The sequence below is a fragment of the Prinia subflava genome, chromosome Z (assembly GCF_021018805.1).
Source record: "Prinia subflava isolate CZ2003 ecotype Zambia chromosome Z, Cam_Psub_1.2, whole genome shotgun sequence".
Lineage (NCBI taxonomy): Eukaryota > Metazoa > Chordata > Aves > Passeriformes > Cisticolidae > Prinia > Prinia subflava.
Genome location: NC_086283.1, coordinates 17227605 through 17243780, shown reverse-complemented (window position 1 = coordinate 17243780; position 16176 = coordinate 17227605). Strand labels below are relative to the sequence as shown.

Below are 16176 nucleotides of genomic sequence, written 5' to 3'. Positions count from 1 at the left end.
AGTACACCAGGACACTGCAGAGAGCCTGTTCATGTTTTTGCCATAAAAATCTTCTGTGGAACTTCTATCTGCTTCCTCCCTTGTTTGACTGTTTCATTTGTTCTGGGTGTTCAATGATGCACATAAAATCACACAGTAGTTTGGGTTGAAAGAAACCTTAAAGGTCACCTCGTCCCACCCCTGCCACAGGCAGGGACACCTTCCACTAGCCCAGGGTGCTCCAAGCCCTGTCCAAACTTCCAGGGATCCAGGGGCAGCCACAGCTTCTCCTGCAATGATGGAATCATTAAGGTTGGAAAAGGCCTCCAAGATCATGGAGTCCCACCAGCTTTGGCCCATCACCATCTTGCTGGGTAGCCCAGATCACTGAGTGTCGTGCCCAGTTGCTTCTTGAACACCTCCAAGCACAGTAACTCTACCATCAACCTGGGCAGCCCCTTCCAATTCCTCACCACCCTTGGGGGAAGAAGTTCTTCCTGGTCCAGCCTGGGCCGTGGGTTGTTCCTGCTTCTCTGGCCAGCCTGAGCTTTGGCCTCTTTCTGCCTAAAACTTCAGTGAAATTCCCATTATTTTCACTTCCTGAAGAATAACTAAATGAGATACAGTATGCACACAACCTGTCAGCAGCACAGTTTATGTTTTGTTCACCCACAGCTGTTTCAAGTGCCCTTCCAGGCTACTGCCCACAGTGGGACACTTTGTCTAGACATGATGTGAAGCTAAAGCTGTTAGTCAGACTCTATTAATATACGATATGCAAAGCATTCCTGGAGAGAAACTTCAGTGCTGAAATGTCAGATATGGCCAAGGGAAGCTCCCTTTTGTTGTATTATCTGATGGGAGAGGAGAACTTCTGCTGGGCGAGGGCAGGGTCTGAGCCCCAGCGACACGAGCAGCCTGAGCCAGCACAGCTGCAGAGTTGAGTCAAGCCCATGTCAGCCCCTCAGCTGGGAAACTCAACAATTACAGCAATACCTCCAGTCAGAAAAATCGACAGAACCATTTAATGTGTATGAGAGTGACAGTGAGTCATCTCTGATCATTGTGCTTAGCAGCCTGGAGATCCACAGGCAGTCAGGACAGCCTCCATCCCACATCTGCATGATAGCTCAGGACAAGGAGAGCAGCTCAAAGTCACTGCTTGCTGCCTCCCAGAGAGGGCTTCTCACAGGCTGATCGCAGAGCTCTGAGACAGGTAGGACTGTTCTGGGGGTGGGATAGCACACCTGGGATCTGCAGCTTTTATCCCCTGCTCCATAGTGTGGAGGCAAGGAGGTGCATGCAATAGGAAACACAGAAGTCTTTTGTCAGTTTTGTGTATCTGTTGTGAAATTAATAGATAAAGGCAGACTAAAATGCTAATAAAATTTTGCAAAATGCTCTTTAGAATTTCAGTTCAGGAGCAGAGTACATGGGTAGAATGGAAGTTACAGATTAGTTAATTTAAAGGTAAGAGGAAAGGTGGATTTGTTTGCAGCCTGCAAAGACCTTGTTCCCTAAATGAATTCTTTGAAAGCTATAAAAAATTTATTTCAATTTTTCCTGCTATTGCTTAAGGTACAAGTGGGGTTGTGGGGGCTAATATTAAAAATACTGTGAGTGCTTATGTGGTGTGCAGGGCAAGGAACAATGGAAGGACTCTGGGCACTGGTGGTTGGGAATGGTGCGAATGGTGCTGAGAACACAGTTAGTAAACTGGAGCTGTCCATAGCAGTGCAGAGCTCAGGAATGAGAGTTTACAGGCCCTGTGTACTCCAGCACTTGTTTTCACAGTTGTTTGGGTCAAATATTCAGCTGCTGCAAATGGATTTGAAACTTTCCTTGATAATTTTTTTGTTTAACTGGAGCCGGTGTGAATCCACGCATTTCAGACAGTCACAGCAGCACTGTCCTTCCCATGTTTAAAAGTTCTTTGATCAGCTCTCAGAATGAATGGTTTAATATCTTTGGATGTATGTGAAGTCCCAGTAGGCATAAATTCGGTAATGACAAAAAATAGGGACTTGTCTCTAATATGGATGATTTCAAAGCAGTTAAAAGTGAGTGTGGCAGCTCCCCAGCTACAGTATGCAGCATGCAATGTCCTTAGTTTAAACAGAGTGGCTTTTTCTTGTACTAAAATAAAGGCCACTTACTGCCTCCTAAAAACCAAAAGCTAATTTATAGCTCAGTGTTGAAACAATGTCTTTTTGCTAAGACACACATTTGTCTTTGCTAACTTTGATAGACTGCTGTAAGCTAGAGGACTGCAGCATTCACTTCATGCACTGGAATGTGAAATGTGATGATTTTTTTCTTAGAGCTCTGCTGTGCTTGCTGCCTTGGGTTGTTTTTTATGTCATTTACGGTGCTGAACATCAACACGAGCATATTATGCAATGTAGTATAAAAATACACAAAGGCAATGCACTCCACTGTTATTTCTGCTCTAACAGAACAACCTTATTTGATCATTTTGCCTTTTGATTTCTGGAGAAGTTAATTCCAAATAGTGTGTTGCATCTGGAGTGCTTGTGTGCATGTTTGTGTAGCAGTCGGAGCTCCTGGTGCAGACCCCCAGGTGTCTACCATAGCTGGCAGTGGATGGTGGCTGTGTAGCTCAGAGGGTGGCAGCCACCCAGGCATGGAGATCACCTTGCAGACATCTGAATTTCATGCCAAGTTGTATGGAAATGTGTGCTGGTTTGTGAAAGATGTACATTTCATTTCTGTATTGTGACCCTGTCACTGTGTCCTTCCCATTGGTGACAAAGTGTCAGTCAGGAGTGACTGCCTGACACGCAGGCCTTGGCTGGGCTGTTAGAGCAGACCAGTGATCAGCTGGGCCAGAGTCACCCAGTTGAGTTATTTATGGTTTGACTGACCACAGTCCTGGGTTTTAACTCTTTTTGGCAGACACAAAGCACTGAAGTCCCTCTTGGATCAGGCTGCAGAGTGCCAGCAGTGTGGAGTTCAGGTGTGAGCACAGACATCTCTCTGCACACAGCCATCACTGTGAGGTGCTCTGAGCTGCAGCTGTGGCAGCTCCTCTGGGTACTCTGGTCATCCTGGTCACTCTGGTCACCCTCCGTCCCTGTCCAGGCACCCCACTGTGACCTGAGCGCAGTGGTGGGCAGAGGTGGCCGGAGCAGTGAGGCTCTGCAAGCACAGTCTGGCTCAGTACCCCTGGCAGGGTTTGGGGCTGGGGTGGCTTGGCTGCTTTGTTCTGCAGAGCCCAGAAGGTCCTGCTCACCCTCTGCCCATGCACGGGGCAGGAGGGCTGCCGGACATCCCGCCGCAGGGTCCCCTTGGAGGGGAGGGAGCTGGTGGGTTCAGCTTGCTGAGGTGAGGTTTGCCCCAGTTCCTGCTGCCAGCTGCTGTCTGCTGAGGCTGATACCTGGGCAGGGAAACCCTCCCTGCTCTGTGGTCAGATGCTGCACGTTGGCTGCTCACAGCCAAGGAGCAAACCCTGCCCTGCTGCTGACTGCTTCTCTCGCCTTGCCTTCAGCCGACCTAGCAGCTGTCTCAACAGAACTGAAAGTTACCACTTGAAGTAAAATAATAATACCACTCAAGGCCGTACTGTGCAAACATTATTGTAATTCCAGTGCACTTAGATTGCTAGTACAGAGCAGATGTGCTGGGCAGGGTGTGGGACTACCATGGCAGTGTACAAAAGGAAGTTGTAGGGAAGCTGAGAAGGATCTCAGTATACAGAACATCTGCTTGGACTCTGAATACAAGTGATCATTAAGGTGAATAGTAACAGGAAGACAGGAAGTAACAGTTTAGTCTTCTGCTAATTTGTCTTGTAGCTGATTAAATTGAACAGTAAGAAGCAAAACATTTCTCTGTATTTACACCATGTTGTAGCTACACTGAGTAACAGTGATAGCATAATTGCACATGGGTTTCTGCAATGTCTGAAAGGCTTTAGGTAAATGTAGAGAGAGGAAAAACAGTTTCAAGTACAGTTTCTAAAACTGTCGAGTGCAGGCTTCTGAAGTGCAGTCCTTTTATTTCAGGAAAGGGAGGAATGGGATGTTGTGGGTGTTGTTTTTCAATGGATGGCTGTTCGAGTGGATATAGTAACACTGCATGGGCCAGATGGGGGGAAAAAAGAACTGGCTAATTGTCAGATTGTTGGAGGTGGATTATTCAGTCACAACGTTGGCAGCTGGGCTGGGGAAAGCTGCTCCAGCAGTGGATGCTGCAGTAGGTAACACACTAAACAGAAGTGACAGGGTAGGCAGAGGGCTCTCCTAGCTGTGAGAATCACTCCAGTGAGCATACAGCTGAGTACTAGTTTTCAAGATGGTGTAACTTGCTGGATAAATTTTTGGGGTGTGCATCAAGTGATTTGTGCGAAATCACCTGTGGTGGGAATTCAGCTAAACTAAAGCTTCGCCTAAGAAAACAATGTCAGAAAATATCACAGTCTTTCATTTGACTGTTTTAAAATGGAAGTGTTTTGTGTATGTGTTTGTATATAGGGACATTATCTGCATAAGCCTAATCTTTGACCTGTTAAAAATAACTTCCAACCTTAAAAGGAAAAGTGCTGTTCATTTCAGGTTAAATGATATATTTTTTTCCTAAAAGGACTTCCCTGCTGTTCAGCCTCCGTGTGTGCAGCTCTGGTCAGAGCTCTTTGCTGCTTTGGGTGGGGTGCTGAAGCAGAGCAGGATCTAGCGTTCTGCTGCTCCCCAGGGTTGTGAGAACACTGTCTGCGCTTCTCCATGGCACACTTAGGCTCTTGGCTTCTGCTGATGAGTTTTCTGTGCTTCGCTTTGAAAAATTTCCTCTGAGGCCATTTCTCTTAACAGCTCTTTCTGTAATGAGTTTGAATTTTAAAACACTTGATTTCTTGCATCCTTCCTTTTGTTAATCCTCAGTAAATGGGGCAAATAATTGGGAAGTGTCACCTGTCCTTTTATGAGTGGTGCTTCTGTTCTTGTCTGCTTCTTCCAAGAGAAATGCCCAAGAGCTGTAACTTCCATTGACAATCTCTGAACAGACTTCCAGGCTGGTGTTCATCTCCTGCTCCCCAAGGCAAGGCTCATCCTTCCAGATTTCCAGGAGGGATGCAGTGATGATTTTATCACCATTTTTAGGCTACTGTTCCTTGCTTTTCTCTTCCTAGAGGATCGTGATCTTTTTCAGTTCTTTGTTTGTGTTTCTGTTGTTTTGGGTTTTTTTTATTTCCCAACACTAGGGAAGTTTGTCTCTTTTTGTAGCCCAGCTGTTGACAGTAATGCTCCATAAATAGGAAGAAAAAAGGCATTCCCACTTCTCTCTACTTCCCTTATAATTTGAAACTATTCTCCCAGCTCCAAATAGGGCTACATTAATAATTTAATTCTCATTAAAGTTATGATACACAATTCTAGTATTTCATAAGCAGCAAACTATAGCAGTCCAAAGCTCTCAAAAATGCCTAGCTTCCCACTCATCTAGGACCTTTCTAGCATGTCTCTTAGCACCTTCTCCTCTGCATGCCTTATTTTCACCACACTTCAAGGATATTCTCTTAAAAACATTGACATTCCTTGCTTTTTCTCCTAAACTTTGTCAATGAAGAACACAAGTTCACTGTAGTGACACAAACTGTCACAATAATTTTTAAATTTCCCGTGAGCTGGTCAGAGTGGGTTTTATGGTAGACGGGTGAGGGAGGCTCATATTTCCACCTGGAGCTGCTGTCCATCTCGTCCTGTGTTCCGTGATGGCTCCTGTTCTGTGTTGTTGGAGCAGAAAGAGAAATGTCTGCTGCAGCAACTGGTGAGGCAGCCACAGCTTGATCCCAGGAGCCAAATCTTTGGTGGCCGTGCAATTTGTTTGGTTTATCTTCTGCAGCTGGCCAAGCAGGTCCTGCTGTCCAGGGTCCTCCCTTGAGCCATGCGGTGTCCCCAGTTCCACCCTGGTGTACTCCCTGCTCCCTGTGCCTTCCCATACATACACTCCACAAAAACAAAGAGCACCCTGTGAATTACTGTCTTGTCTGCTGTGCTGCATGCACCGACCCACCTGTTTGGAGAGCAGCCAGCTTGCATTTATTTTAGCAGATGGGAAAAGCAGGAAACCACTCAGAACAGGCAGAGAAGAAATATTCATTCATTCATTTGTTCATTCAGGGGCAAGCACAGCAAAGCGGTGAGCTGAGCTGCAGAGTTCAAATAAGAGTAGGCACATCTGGCATGGCAAACCCACAGGTCCTGATGGCTGGGAAGGGAAAGGTGCTGGGTCTGCACAATGGAGAGTAAATTGGGGCTGCTCCTTAGCCCCGGATGCGCAGGAGCGTGTATCTGTTGGTCACAGCTGAGATGCAGGATGCTGACAGCCCTGCCTGCAAACTGCAGCTCTCCCACACCAGGCTCTCACATTCACAGAATTATTCAGGGAGGAAGAGACTCAGAGATCATCGAGCCCAGCCATTTCCCCAGCACTGCCGTGTTCACCACTAAAGCATTTTCAAAGTGAAGCACAGAAAACTCATCAGAAGAAGCCAAAAGCCTGAGTGTGCCATGCAGAAGGGCAGACATCTACAGATGTGGCATCTGTAAAGTGCCACATCTGCACTTTACATATTTTAAATCCTCCCAGGGGCTGTGATTCCCTGCGTCACTGGGCAGCCCATCTCACTGCCCAGCAGCCCTTCTGTTGAAGCAATGTTTCCTAATACCAAACCTGCACTGAAACAGCACTCTGCTGTTAACTCCAGGCTTGGGACAAGGAATTGATGTGCTGGCTCTTCCTTTTCTTCCCTTATTACTCCCTGCAGCTGCTGGGGTAGAGCAGAACACTCCTTATGCTCCTGATCCTTTAACCGAGGCACCCGAGTCTCCCTTGCTTGTCCTTGGACTTCTTGTTGCAACTTCATTGCTGCCCACCTGCACAGTCAGTCAGTCCTCGGTAGGTATCAGTCTGAGGCTGTACAGGATAGGAAGCCTCCTCTGCACAAGGAGCTCAAGCCAAGGCAGCAGATGTCCCCGAGAAGCGGGTCCAGTTTGCATCTCGGCCCTTCAGTTCCCGTCCTTGCACGTGGGCACGGTGAGGTCGTGGTTCCAGCTGTATCCCTGAATGGCCAGGGCAGAGCTCATCCAGGGCTGTCTGCTGGCACATGGGTGCCTGGAATAGCTGGGAGATAAGGCTCCCTGCAGAAATCCTGGTGCCATTTCCACAGGGGAAAGAGGAGGTGAATTCTTAGCAGCATTTATCAACAATTTTTTTATGTCGTATGTCTTTGTCTTTATTATCCACAAGGATCTAAATACAGCCTTATCTGGGCTAGTCTTTTCAGAGGATAACAGCCTATTACTGCTAGCAGTTAATCCAATTACTCTTTTAGGTCAAGGGGGTGTGTTCTGTGCTAATATTTTTGGAAGATCTGAAAACAGTTATTCTGTGTATTGACCCAAAGAGAGCATATTTCAGAATTTTTCTGCAGATTAAAAAGTTAAGAAATATCTATGTATTGGAGGAAACATGGTTGAAAGAGCTGTCAGCTTTCAATTTTGATCACAATACAGTCACTTATTTTAAATATAAAGATATTTCACAATGGAAAGTGGTTTCAAATCAGAAAATAAATCACTAAAATAGTCAGAGAACTTCTTTGATGTGGGAATCAAGGTGGAGCAGTGCAAACCTTAAGAATTAATATAGCATGAAATGTTTTGCCTAAAGTAGGCTTCAGCCATATAATTTTGGCTGACTTGGTTCCTGGCTCTGCAGTAGAGGTTCCATTGAGTGTCTCAGCAGGGGCTGTGCAGTAGTGGTGAGTGATCCATCCAAAGCAGGAAGCAGCTCTGGCCTGGGGAGGAGAAGCCCAGCTGTCTGTGAGCTGCAGCAGCTCGCAGTGGAGTTTGTTCCACTAATGCTGAAGGTGTGGCACTGGAAGGGCCATGGTGACCCTGCTGCTCTGCATGGGCTTGGCCAAGCCCTGGGATCAGGACTGGGACATTCCGCTCCTCCTGCAGACTTTGCAAGGGTGGATTTCTGTTTGCTGCTCAAGGAGTGAGCGCCCTAGGCAGGTTTAGGAGTTGGCAGGAACCTGTAGGGGTGTGTGTGCTGCAGGCTTGGATCGGTTTGAGGCTGTTGGGGTGATGTTGGTGCTCTCGTGGGTGCTGCTGGGGTCACAGACACACACGGCATGTATGTGGGATGGGGAACCCTGCAGGGCAGGGAAATGTTGAGGTGCAAGGCTGCAGCTGCCTGTGGAGACGTTTGTCACTCTCTGCCTTGCACAGTAGTCACAGCAGGAGCTGGGACCTTGGCTTTACCACAAGAAGCATTCCTTAGACATCAGTAGTGAATTTTGAATATTCCTGTGATATTTCTGCTATAAATAGGAGGTTGCCCTCCCTTTCCCACCAGACACAGAAAAACACTCACAGGGCAAATGCTGTTGAATCCCTAAAGCCTCAAGTTCTAATAACTGACTGCAGTCTAATTGAGATCAGCAGTTTGAGAACTCATTAGTTCAAGGGGTTTGCTTCACCAAGTGTCTGAGTTCTTGGAGACAGTTACTGCCCCTTTCAAAATTATGTCCTATTCATGCATGCCATAAAACTGTCCTTTAATATCAGTTCAGAAACAAGCACAGGAAATAGTTGCCACAGAGGAAATTTATAGATTTGCTTTAAGAACAAAAGGAAACTCTGCTTCCCTGTGAGAGTGAAGGAGTTGGGCTGTCCCTGGCAGCCTCTCATTGTCATAGACCCCATCCAGCAGCAGCTTCCAGATGTAATGAGAATTCATTTTGAGCCTACTTTTGATTTTGGAAAGTCATCTAAAGAAAGTTGTGTCCTTCGCGTGGTATTTTTGTTGCTTTGTTTCTTTCAATTTGAAATAAGCTGGTGTGGAGCCTGGCTTTGGTGGTGTATTGGGGAGGGATGCAAAACGAGGGATTCCAGAAATGGCTTGCTGTGAATAAAAATTAGAGAATTGGCTGCTTGTGCTTCCTGTAATATCTGTCTTCGTTGTGAAAACAGCAAGTCAGAGTCAACCAGACTTCAAAGTTGGGAGCACACAGCTGCAAGCTGAAAATAAGATTTCTGGGTGATGCAGAAGTGCCAGGGCTGTTTGGTAAGAATAGTTCATCAAGATTTTGGCAAAGCTTAATAGTGAAATGGTTTGGATAGACTGTGTTGTCATTAAGAGGTTCTGAGTGTTTTACAACCTCAGAATAGAATTCTTTTCAATTAGCTTGTAAGTATTGTTGTGCTCTGAGTTTATTATGTTGTGCAGGTGGCTAACAAAAAAATCACACCTTCAACTGGGAGAAATTAGGAGGAAAACAAAGCAGTGATGAAAAGAAGCAAAGAGAAGTTTTACTGCATGTATACCTGAGAGATTTTCATCAGCTGTCTCAACTAGGAAAATGTTATTACAGCAAAACACCCCACTTTCCTACCCTTCCCTGTCCTACAGGCAGTCACTTGAAGCAAGTTATTTTAGAGAGGGGTTTTTGTATACTTTTTCCTGTAAGGAGCTGAAAGCAACTTAATAGTCTAATGTTTTCCCCTAAAACAAACAAAAAAAAAATCCTGCATAACTCTAAACAGCCCCAGGGCCTTGGCAACCTCATTTGTGACCTTTATTTCCTTTGTGTGGATGAGGGAGGGAGAGGATGAAGGAGGTGCTCAGTGAGCATCGATGCTCTGTGTTCTGGAGGTGATGGTTGGGGGGGTGACAGTGACAGGGGAGAGGCATTGGCTGCTGCTCTCGTTGTTCCAAAAAGTCATACTGGAGGAATGGGCTTTTTCCTCCCCTGTGCCAAAGTGCAGGGATTTCCTTCACTTTGTGAGTACAGAATTTAAGAGGTGCTCTGATGCTCTCTGTGGCTTGAATACCTGTATGTAGAGACACAACTTCAGTCCTTCCAAAATGCCAGCAAAACTAATTTATTGCAAGTGTAAGCATCCTGGGGCCAACAGCATGTAAAACTAACCAGACTGTGAAAAGTTAGGGAACTGAGAAAAATTCATGTTTCAGGTAATGACCTGAAAAGTTCATTCAACGAGCAAATGGATCCACGGAAGTATAATTTTTTTGTGTTAAATTGTGTCATACATACAAGAACACTAATCCAACAGGAACAGGAGGATTTGTTTTGCCTGGATTTTATTTACCCTATGGTTGCTACAGCCTGTAGCTAGGAGAGCTGAAGCCTTTCTGTGTAAAACCAGGGGGAAAGATATTTCCTTACAGCTTTATTAAACTCTGAATTACTTCAAAGATTATTCAGTTGGAACCCAAGCCAAGGCCTATGGACAGGGCTGATGTTATGGTTTCTGGCAATTCTGGATGGGACTGAAATGCAGTTGGACATAAAAGAAAGGCACAAACCAGCAGACTGTTTAGCTGGTGTGTTTATATAAAGTAAACATGTTTGAATTTATCTTGAAAAACATCCTGGTGCCGGCAGCCATCCTAAAGATTGCTTTCTCTCAGTAAAGCTTACAGGAGGAAGAAATTTTTTTCATACTGGCTTGTTGACGGCAAGTTTTTATTAATGTAATTATTATTATTTTATTTGAGCTAAAGAATGTGCTACAGGGTGATACTTAGCAAGCTCAATGTTTTGATTAGGAAACATAATAGTTACTGCAGCTATTTTGTATTTACCTCTAGGCAAATTCCTCTCATATATACTGTTGCTGTAGATTTAGTCTCCATCAAATTGTGAGGGGAAGAAAAAAGGATTCCTTTTTTTAAAGCTATATAGTATTTATTTATCACTTTCATCTGAGAATATACAAGTTCTTTATCAGTATGTTAATGACCTGTGTCCGTGACATTTGTAATCTTACCCCTGTTTTATTCGTGGGAAGATGGGAATGTAGAGCACCAATGTTCTACCCATGAGGATGGGGAGTGCATTAGGATGAAAGGGAAAAAAAGAGATTAGCTGCTGAAATACCAAGCAGAGACAGAGCTGAATGTTGGAGGCTGGCATGATGGTCCCACATATGCTTTCAGGAAGGTGCCAAGGAAATGCAGGTGTGCCCCAGTGCAGATTGCTTCTGTCTGCACTTGAGGACTGCATCCCCATGCTGGGGAGGGGCTGAGTGTCTGCCGGGCTCCTCTGGGTGCTGTGCTCCCACTCTGGGCTCGGGGGCTGGCTGGTGACCCTGCCCAGCTGGGCTGATGGAAAGCTCTGCATGTGGGCACTGCACGGGGCACGTAAGCAGATCCCAGGCACTGCAGCAGAGTCTGCGCTGGGGGAAACAGCTGAGGGCAAACCGTGTCCTCTGCTGCACATGGCACAGCACGTCAGTTAAACACTGCTTCGGATTTCCATTCATTCCCTAAAATTTATGGTTTCTCTTGTACTCTGCTGTACATGTGATTCTTTCCGAAGTGTGGGTTTTATCCATTGGCAAAGCCATAGCAGATGCCTGGTGATATTTCTCTGTTTCAAAGTGTTTCTTCATAGTTGTTTGGTAACGATCCTTTCATGGTCGTGCACTGATGATCTTCAGTCATCAGAGATGGCTGCCACCAGGTTTTTAAAGCCTTTTACTTTAGCTTCCATGTAGTTGCAACTTGCCTGTGGGTGTTTGTTGGTCTCACTGGAGGCCCTGCAGCTGTGATTTGAGTGGCTCCACAAGGGTGTCTAGCTGTCATCGCAGCAGGGAAAAGGACACAGCAGGGTCAGGCATTCCTTATTTTGGAATAAATTCTCAGCCCGACTTAAGGCCACAAGAAAAGGTTTTAGCTGTTCCTCCAGAACACTGACACCAGTTAAGTAATCCGTGCATCATTCCAGCATTAGGGCTGTGTTAGTGCTGTGGTTCTTGGGGTTTGCTGCAGGTATTAGCTGGCCCTCAGAACCAGCATTCATTGTCACCTGCTGTCCTTTTGTGCTTCTGTTGACTTAAGAGTGTTTGTCACTTACCAAAGGTGTGGGTCCCATTGTATTCAAATTTAAATAAATCTGTGTGCAGGTGGTGATGGGGTGTGTCAGCGGCTGGTGAAGGATTGGTTTTGTCTTTTCCTCCTCAGCTTGCCTGAGATGGTACAGGGGCCTATATAAAGATGTCAGGCAGCTGCTTGCAAATAGTGGACAAATGGCATCTGTCCTTGCAGTTGGTTGGCAGATGCTGTGTGCTCTGAGCTTACGTAAACCAGTAAATTTTTGAGGACTGACCCTTCAGGACCTGTTGGTCCTTGGCTTATCTTGGGTGTTGCCTCCTGGTAATTATTGCTGCAACTGCCCCTCTGTCTCGGGGCTCTTGGTGTGTTCCCTGAGCACATCCTACCCTTCCTACAAACCAGAGTAAAACTGGGTGGGATTAAATGGCAGCCCAGACTGGGTGGGATTTTTAAGGGTGGGATTAAATGGCAGCCCAGACCTCATGCTCCATTGACCTGCTGCTCTTTTTTGAACCACTTGTCTTTTCTTACTTGATCATGCATCCCTTTTACTGACACTTTTTAAAGATTATTAGTGTGGATTACTGATGGTGGGGGTATTCTAGTGAAGCAACAGCCAAGGTGCAAAGTTTCTCCGATGGATTAATGAGGTCTTGAGAGAAGGTGATTGCCCACTGTGAACAGGACAACTGTCAGGTTGAATTTATCATGCAGATATGACTCCTATCAGAGAAAAAAAACCCTAGTGCATGAGAATGCAATGGGATAATATTTGTTTGAGGGGATCCATGTTTAAATCTGACAGGTTTTTAAGATGTTCATGTGTTGGAAGATATTCAGGAAGCGGTTAAATTGTTAGAATTAATGGCCAACAGTTTGAGAACCAAATAATCTTACCTAGTGCATACTAGTGCATGTTTTAGACTAGCCTGTCAGTACTTACTTTTCTCATTACTGAAGTGCTTGGATTTTTTTAATTTTTTTTTTTAATTTTTGGTTTTTAATTTTTGGGTTTTTTTCACATAGGGTTGGAGAATCCAAGTTTGGTTTTGGGTATGGTTTTATATCTCTGTGTTACGCTATAAATAACAATTGGTGGTTCGAGGCTGTCTTGTGAAGAAGCAGCTAATTTTTGTTCATGTGAGATGATCTGTGCCTAAAGCTATGAGCTGAGGAATCTCACTATCTCTGTTATTAAGGCTTCATTTTTTTAGATAGTGGAAAAGTGTTTCAATTCTTTCTGGTAATGTAATACTTTGAGTTAGCTGGAACTTTCTTTATGCTATATATTTTATCTTTTTGCCATTTAATAGTCTGGCCCCATTCAGAAACATTTCAGACTGCATATCCTTTATGTTATTAATGGCAGTATTGATTTATAAGATCAACTTTAAAAATTACTTGCTATTTTACAAGAAAACCATCAGAAGGATTAATGTGCTTTCTCTTTGTACATCTACTCTCCTATCTGTTGAAAATGATGATAGAGTCCAATGTCACTGGATTACTCTTGCTCTGAGGAATGGGGGGAAATTCTACATCCTGATAAAGGCAGGTCCTCCCTGCTTTGGGGAGCAGATACCTGTTGTGGCACTACCTGCAGCTGTGGAGTGATTGCTCACTTCTCTTAGTGCAGATATTGCCTGTGGCCAGGCCATAAAAGCATGTTTGGTTTGCTTTTCTCCTAATCTGCATGCAGAGTAGATAGAGGTGCTAGGGGAGAAAAAAGCAAATATAGGAGGGAACTGTGTTGCTTTTCAGAGCGGGGTGTTATTCTACTGTTTATCAAAGCTGCATGAAATGGGATGAAGTATTGAGGTTTATGAGAATCATTGTTTATAAAAGTAAATGGGTTTTTTCCCCACCCTTCTTGTCACCATGACTAAGATATGTTGCACTTTAAAATTTATTTTCCTTCCTATAAACCTTTGTTCCCCTCCTGTGTTTCCCCCACCCTGACATTATGTAGTTGATTTGATTCTTGGGATTGCTTTCCTCGAGGTCTAACTTGAGTTCATTTTGTTATGTGGTGACCACAGTTATGGATGACGCTCCCCCTGGCACACAGGAATACATTATGTTACGGCAAGATTCCATCCAATCTGCGGAATTAAAGAAAAAAGAGTCCCCTTTTCGTGCTAAGTGTCACGAAATCTTCTGCTGCCCACTGAAGCAAGTGCACCTCAAAGAGAACACAGAGCCGGAAGGTTTGTGGCACTATGGATCCATGTTCTGTTTGTTTTATTTCTTTCTCCATGTATGTCCCTGGGTGTGCTGTGTGTCCCCAGCCTGTGTGGGTGCGGGAGCGATTCACTCGTGTCCCTTTGCTTGCCTATCAGTGCCTGGTGCTCCCACAGGACACTGTAACTTGAGCCACTTACGGGATCATTCCAGGGGAGAAGTGATGCTGCTTTTTCTTAAATAAAGTTTGTTTGTTTCAGCTCTCATCATTACACACTGCCCTTTTTTTTTGGCTGCCAAAAGCTGCTTGCTACTCAAACGGCATCAATTCCCAGCCGGTTCTTTGCAGTAACATTTCTGAAGCTGCACTCTGCTCCAGGTCTGGCACTCAGACTCAGATTCGGCTTGTCCCCAGCACCTTGCACTCCATAAGGCTTCTGCATAGTGCTAGAGAATGCTCATGGCAGCTGTTCTTGGGTGAAGCAGGATGAAGTTTGTATGTAATGCACGCCTGGTTGCATTTTGGGAAATGAAATGCATGCAGAGCAGAAAAAAAGTAGATTGTTTTCCTTTTCAGATAAAACAAAGGTATGGTCTCTCCTCATGCTGTGCTTACTGATATGAAATTGCCAATGAGCTATATCTCGTTCGTCTAGTGTACATAAGATTAAGCTATTTTAAATTATATTTTTTAATACTTTCTCCTATTGTTCCTTATATGTTTTGCATCACTGCTTCATATTCCACGTGGTAAGCCTTGTACTTTTTGCATAAGCTCCAAGTATCTGCCAACACAAATAATGCTGCTGCTGGTAGAAGTGTTTTAAGATTAAATATTCAGGGCTGGATTTTGCCACAATCAAGTCTGCAGGAATGGCAGAATGATCAGGTTGGAGTTCTTATTACAAATCACTTGCATTATTCTCTCTGTAATGATGGGCATCAGTTGCTGAGCTGTCACTATTAGCCCAAAATATTTCAGTCAATTGCTTTCTTCTGTTACATTCCCCAAATTTTGCATGAATGTCCTTTGTACCCACCTCTAGGAGATATATGTCTTTTAAAAGAAAAGCATTTTATTAAAATAGCATTTATCATGTCACCAGAAATAGTAACTCTGATGCACATGCTGGTTTAAGGCCTGGGGAGAGTTTTCTTATTTCAGTGATGATGTAACTGAATGTTAAAATCGGGATTTGAAGAAAGTCCAGTTGCCATCTCAGTTCTGGGGCTGACTTGATAGAAGCTGTGATTTCCTGACTCAGTAAACATGAAGAACAGGTGAATCCCACAGCAATCTTCTGGCTTAGCAGACATCATGGATTTCTTGTCATCTGTCAGGGTTTGTGTTGTTCCTGAGTGAATTCTGAGCCCAGAACTGCTCCTGTCAAGCTCCTCTTGGAAGATGATGGCAGCTGAGCTTCTAGAGGTGCTCAGCACATAATACTTGGAGAGCAGGAAGATCCCATAGCCACGAGGCATGAGAGGTGGGCCCTACACCTGCCATCCCTGACTGACACGCTGTATTGTGAATTCTCCGAGTGCCGGTGTGAAACTCCAGCAGAAGCCTGTGGTTATCTCCGTGGAACCTGCACTGGGAACTGGATTGCTGCAGAAGACTAGCTCTTAGCTGGGCGGATCATTTCAGTGAATAAATCACCAGTTTACACCCCAGTGGCCTGTCCAAGAGGAGCCTTTTCTCTCTGGAGTCTCTAGGGGACATGGCTGGGGAATTTGGGATCTGCTGGGAAAGGCTCGCACAGTGCAGGCTCTGAGGGAGGGCCTGGGGAGCATCAGTGTGGCCGTAGTGTTGCCTGGAAGCCAAGAGTTGCTGGTCTTAGATTCTCTATAAATCTGCAGTGTCTGTCTCCAGCAGCAGCTGTTTTACCCCTTCTTCCATGGCATATGGCACTGGTATTCATTCTCAGGGAAAATGTTTGGTCCTGAGAGCAAGGCTTGTCATATTTTATTGAATGAATGTCTCTTCCCTTGTTTGTCCCTCCTGCACTGCTCCAGGAGCGTTGCACTCCTAGACAGGCACAAGAAGCCATGGCCACTGTGGCTTGTCCTGCCACCACCTGAGGGGATGGAATTCAGAGGGGTGTCAGTTTTTGTTGCTGTGTGATTTCTATGCAT

General features: G+C 45.0%; 1 protein-coding gene across 3 annotated transcripts in view; it reads left to right on the top strand.

Annotated features, from left to right (window-relative positions):
• The window catches only part of FGF13 (fibroblast growth factor 13), a 206045-nt gene that overhangs the window by 92043 nt on the left and 97826 nt on the right, over positions 1–16176 (top strand). For 2 of the 3 annotated variants that reach the window (XM_063423327.1, XM_063423329.1), the window contains exon 2: positions 13899–14066. The exons of the other annotated variant lie outside the window; for it this stretch is intronic. In XM_063423327.1, coding sequence (XP_063279397.1) covers positions 13899–14066 — 168 coding nt within the window. The remainder of the gene's footprint in view (positions 1–13898; positions 14067–16176) is intronic. 3 annotated transcript variants of the gene reach the window in all.